Genomic DNA, 5,211 nt, shown 5'->3' on the forward strand with positions numbered 1-5,211 from the left:
TTACATATATACTGGAAAACCTATCTAACTATCTAAGAAGAATACACTTATCATCTGTAACCTATCCAAGTCTTCTGGAATTCCCTACCAGGATGTAACACCTCCTCTCACCAACATCAATATCAAAACATTTCTGAATAGCCTCGTTTAGCCATACCACGACCACGTGGGCATAGCACTGCATCAAATAAGAAACATAATCAGTTAATGCTATCGGTTTCGGGCACATTCTTCTCACCTGTTCACCCCCAATGACAGGAAACTAACAGTGAATTCCATTGGCACACACAACCATACACATAATGTGCTACAAAGAACCTTGAGATGATCAGCCACAACCAATCTGTCCAATTGTCTAATACGAACTGTTACAAAGCAATCCAGAGCTTCCAGAGTCAAACTCAGCACCCCAAAATCCCCTTGACTCTGGCCGATGAAAATCCCAGAGGCCAGAAGGGCACTTTCCCCCCCAAAGCACTGAAGGACAATAAAAGTGGTAGACGTGCTCCACAAAAATGTTGGAATATATTATTACATTATCTACAGGGCTAATAGAGTAACAAATTTTCTATAATGAGACGTCTTGAAACACAATATAGCCTCATGAAAACCATACGTGTTTGCCATTGTAAATGTGGGTTACTCCTGGAGAAAGCATTGCGAATTGCCAGCAATTATGTTTTTCACTTAAATGTTAACCAGTTGCTACCTGGAACCCTAATAGCGGCAGATACGTGAATTGGGGCACAGGACTGTATTGGGATCTGCTCAGCATTGCTCAGTTTGGCAACACCAGTAATCTGCAACTACAGCTCAGGTGTCCCTGCTCACTGGTTGTATTCACCGCCCCTTCCCCCCCCCCCGCCCAACCACCGTAGAAATTAAAAACTTGCACCACTCCTTAGCACACTCACAGAATACAAAAGTGTCCTTTATTCCAATGCAGAACCTACAAAAAGTCATCAGGTCTGTTCTCGTTTGTGGCCAAAGATGTGGAAAAGGAGGTTTTGTGGGATCAGGAGGAATCAGTGCTCTGTTTCACAGACCCAAGGAACTGGGAATCATTCAGAGATATCTTCAAGTCTGTTTTAGAACCCCTGTCACTGTTTATGTCCATCAAACTCCTACGTCATAAAAGTGAGCGGACAGTTGGGCAGTCCTCACTGGTGTCAGATTACCACACTCAGCGTGACGCTTTGCGTGTAAGGCGCAACCTTGCGTTGCCAAACCACCAGCTTTTTGAGTTCCTCCCGGAAGCTGTCGTGGAGCCAAGCGTATATGAATGGATTGTAGCAGGCCGAGCTCATGGCGAACCAGTGGCATAGCAGCTGCACCAGGTTGAAGTAGTACTTGTCAATTAGGTGGATATTGATGTCACGGAGCGTGTTGAAAACGTGCAGAGGAAGCCAGCAGATCCCGAACACCAGGCCTACAGTGACCAGAAGGCTGAAGGTTCGCTTGCGTCGCGCCTTGTCCCAATCGGCCTGGCTTTGGGTGACACTTCCTGGCATAACCCGGTTTTTCAGCTTGAGGGAGATCTTAGTGTAGGACAGCAGGATGACCAGCAGAGGGGCAAAGTAGGTGAGTGTGAGCAGGCTGAAAGCATAGGTCTGCCGCAGTGGTTCCTGGCTGCCCCAGAACTCCTCGCACAGAGTCACGCCTTGCTCCTTAAGTTCCACATAGTACGTGTGGGCTGTGGCAGGGAGAGCCAGGCAGCAGGCCACGATCCAGATAAACATCATGACATAGGCACTCAGTTGGAGGGATATTCGGCGTCGAAGTGGGTGGATGATGACGATATAGCGGTCAACGGCAATGGCGGCCATGGTGAAGATCGAGACAGACACAGTGACAGGCTGCAGGAACAGCACCAGGTAGCAGGCTGTGCTGCCAAATACCCAGCCGCGTGGCTCCAAGATGTAAGCCAAGGTGAGAGGGATGCAAGTGGAGCACATTAGCAGGTCCGAGAAGGCCAGGTTGCCAATCAGGAAATTGGTGACGTTGTGCAACTTCTTGACACGCACAATGACACAGACCAACAGGCAGTTGCCCGCGAGCCCAACGACCAGCACAGCACTATAGAGAAGGATGATGAAGGCCTTTAGCTGCTGGATGAGCTGCAACCCCTCGAAGGTAGCGGATGTCTCGTTTCCTGCATAGCTCGGCGGGGCCGGCGGGGGCGGGATCACTGTGACGTGACCTGACCCGGTCTCTCCGTCGGCATCCTCCATCTTTGATCTGAGGAAATAAACACTCCATTAGAACATATTGCCAGAGACAGGTGCATTTTATTAGAATTATTGGCAGAGCTTGCCCTTTGCTAATATTTGCTAAAATAAATATGTCTGTAATCCACAACACTGGAGAAGTGTGGCTCACTGGTTAGAAGCGCCAGACCCTGAAGTAGAGATCAGGCCCGGGACCAGGGTTCAATTCCCGACGTGGTAGGGTCTTGGGCTCAATGTCCGCGGATTCGATAATTCTCTCGCCTCGGCGCCTACTCTAATCATGGGTCCCACTCTGGGCAATAGCTTGCTTAATCTCCACAACGGCCCCAACAACGCTGGGATGCCTGGCTTCACCTTGGGGGGTGCCCGGGAGGAGCATCTCACAGGGAAAAGCCAGGAAGGGTTCCACAGCGGTATACAGCACCGGGACGCCCCATTGCTGGGGCAGCTGTGCTCTTTACAAGTATACTACATTTACATTTACATTTCAGTGGTATTATTATTATTATTATTATTATTATTATTATTATTATTATTGTTGTTGTTGTTGTTGTTGTTGTTGTTGTTGTTGTTGTTGTTGTTGTTGTTGTTGTTGTTATTATTATTATTATTATTATTTCAATGTTAAGATGGTTAATGTTGGTTAGGTCGGTATAGGCTGTGCTGATCTTTATGATTATGGGAGTAATTTGTATCGTTATTAACGAATATTAATCAGACTGTTATTTATTAATGTAATTATTATTGTTATTATTGTTCCTATTATCATTACTTTTTTCAAATTTCTTTATTAGCATTTTTAAACAAGAATCTTCACATATGGAACAGGATACAGTACTAATCATATTCATATAGTGGATCAACAAACACATCTCAATGTATCGACATGGATTAAAGTTTGGAAGCCGATCACACAGTGCTATGGAGGGTATAGTGGGGAATCAAATAAAAGGAAATAAGGAAAGGATAGAACCTTAATCCCTTTATCTTGTAAAGGAGTAGCCAATGTATTCATCATAAATTAAAACACCAGTCAATATCATCAGGAATTCCCTGGCTGGCGGGAACGGGAACTGTGGGGACATGAGTGGCAGGAGCATGTTACAACATGGGGGTGTAAACTAATGGGTGCTCCTTGGAGGAACAAGGAGAGGTTAAGAACATCTGCGTATTCCCGCCAAGGGGGGTGCCGGGCCTCTAGGGTGTCTGTAAAACATGTAGGTGTGTATGAATGGTCCTCTGAATGAATGAATGAATGAAAACTTGTATAGCGCTACTTAGCCCGGAGGCATCAAGGCGCCTAAGTGGGGCAATCTAGTTAGCCACCTGGCTCCCTGCAGCGGGTTCCAGAGACGGGGGTCGAATTCAGGCTGTCAAAAAACTTGAAAATATAAGTGGCCTGCATTGTGCCTGCTCCACCTCTTCCACGTACCTTACAATCATGTTTCATGGCATCAGCCTCTGCTAGAGCCCATTTATGGGTCACTTGTAGCCAGTTCTTAATCAATGGCAGGTGGAAGGCCTTCCAGTTCATGGCAATAAAACACTTTAAGAGAACCAGTGCCAGATCAACCAGACTCTGGTAGTGTTTATTATGTTTAATGCATTATGTAATCCCTAAAAGGCAAAGGAGTGGGTCCGGTGTCAACTGGACATTGAACACCGATGACACCTGTGCTGCACCTGGGTCCAGGTGTGCAGCAGCATAGGGCATTCTCAAACCATGTGTATAAATGCGGCATCCATGTTGCCAAATCCCAGGCACTCTGGTGATACTGCAGGAAATAGTTTGTGGAGGTGGTGAGGTAAGTTTGATGCAAATATTTAAATTGTGTGAATTTTAGACGGGCATTACGTGAAACTCGCTTCACCCCCTCCAAAGCCATGGTCCAATGCTTGGAGGTCAATTGTGTGTTGAGGGAATCCTCCCATGTGAGTTTCTTTTGAGTTAAGAGGTCCAGGCATATCCGCCTGTAAAGCCCTGTACAGTACCGAGATCGCCCGACAGCTGAGCCGGTGTGTCAAGAAGTATTGTGAACTCAGATACAGTGGCAGCTCAGCCTGCCCTGGTGTCCATATGTCCCCAATTGCTGCCACAAGTGCATTATGTGTTAGAAAGAGACTGGCACCAAGCTCATAAATTTCCTGCAGGCCCTGGAAGGACAGCAGAGCACCGTCATTGTATTGGTCACCCAATTGAGTGATTACAGCTTCTTGCCATGGAGCGGGATCATGGAGCTCCAGCATAGTTTTCAAAGTGGGCATGATCCAGAGGGGCAGCTGTGGTGCATAAGGGGTTAGTGCCTGCCTAGGCTGCATATATCGTTTTCAAAGGAGCGTGGCAACTTGAGTGAGCATCCACAGTCCTCTGGGTGGTCATCACAGGGAGCACAGCCAGCCCAGCATGTTTATGCCCCTCAGGTCTGCTTGGACCATGGTACCCTCCACCATTTCACCTCCGGCCAGCCAGCCCATAGGACTTTGTAATTGGGCTGCCGCAAAATATAGCTCAAGGTCTGGAACCCCAAATCCCTCCTCAAGCATGGGACACTGAAACATGGGGTGTGAGACTTGCTTCTGAGCAGGACCCTACACAAGCTCAGACTCCAGGCTGCGCAGAGAGCTGAAAAGAGACCTAGGCAGTATCACTGGCAGAGCTGCAAAGAAATAAAAGTGCCTTGGAAGAACCAGCATCTTTGCCACTGATGCCCTGCCCATAGGCGAGAGAGAAAATCGGGTCCAAAAGCGCATGGGCTGGTGAATCGAGGCCAGGGCCTTACCATGATTCGCATCTAGTGGATGCCGGTTGTTGTGGTAGAGTAGACATCTACACCAAGGTAACAAAAGGTGTCAAACCTCCCAGGGAGGTGCCCTGATCAGGCTCTTCTCTATATTTTGGCTCAACCCAGTGCATCAGGAAGATACAAGACTTACCCCAGTTAACATTCATGCTTGCCATCTCTCCAAAGAGATCAAGCAGGTC

At 47.4% G+C, this 5,211-nt stretch overlaps 1 protein-coding gene across 1 annotated transcript; it reads right to left on the reverse strand.

Annotated features, from left to right (window-relative positions):
* Nucleotides 1-1,094: 1,094 nt before the first annotated feature.
* Nucleotides 1,095-2,231, reverse strand: LOC147712149 (prolactin-releasing peptide receptor-like). Its single transcript, XM_086920297.1, has one exon. The coding sequence runs from the start codon at nucleotides 2,229-2,231 to the stop codon at nucleotides 1,170-1,172; it is 1,062 nt and encodes a 353-aa protein (XP_086776423.1). The 3' UTR covers nucleotides 1,095-1,169.
* Between the last annotated feature and the right edge of the window lie 2,980 nt (nucleotides 2,232-5,211).

This window comes from Lissotriton vulgaris, chromosome 5, assembly GCF_964263255.1.
Source record: "Lissotriton vulgaris chromosome 5, aLisVul1.2, whole genome shotgun sequence".
Classification (NCBI taxonomy): domain Eukaryota; kingdom Metazoa; phylum Chordata; class Amphibia; order Caudata; family Salamandridae; genus Lissotriton; species Lissotriton vulgaris.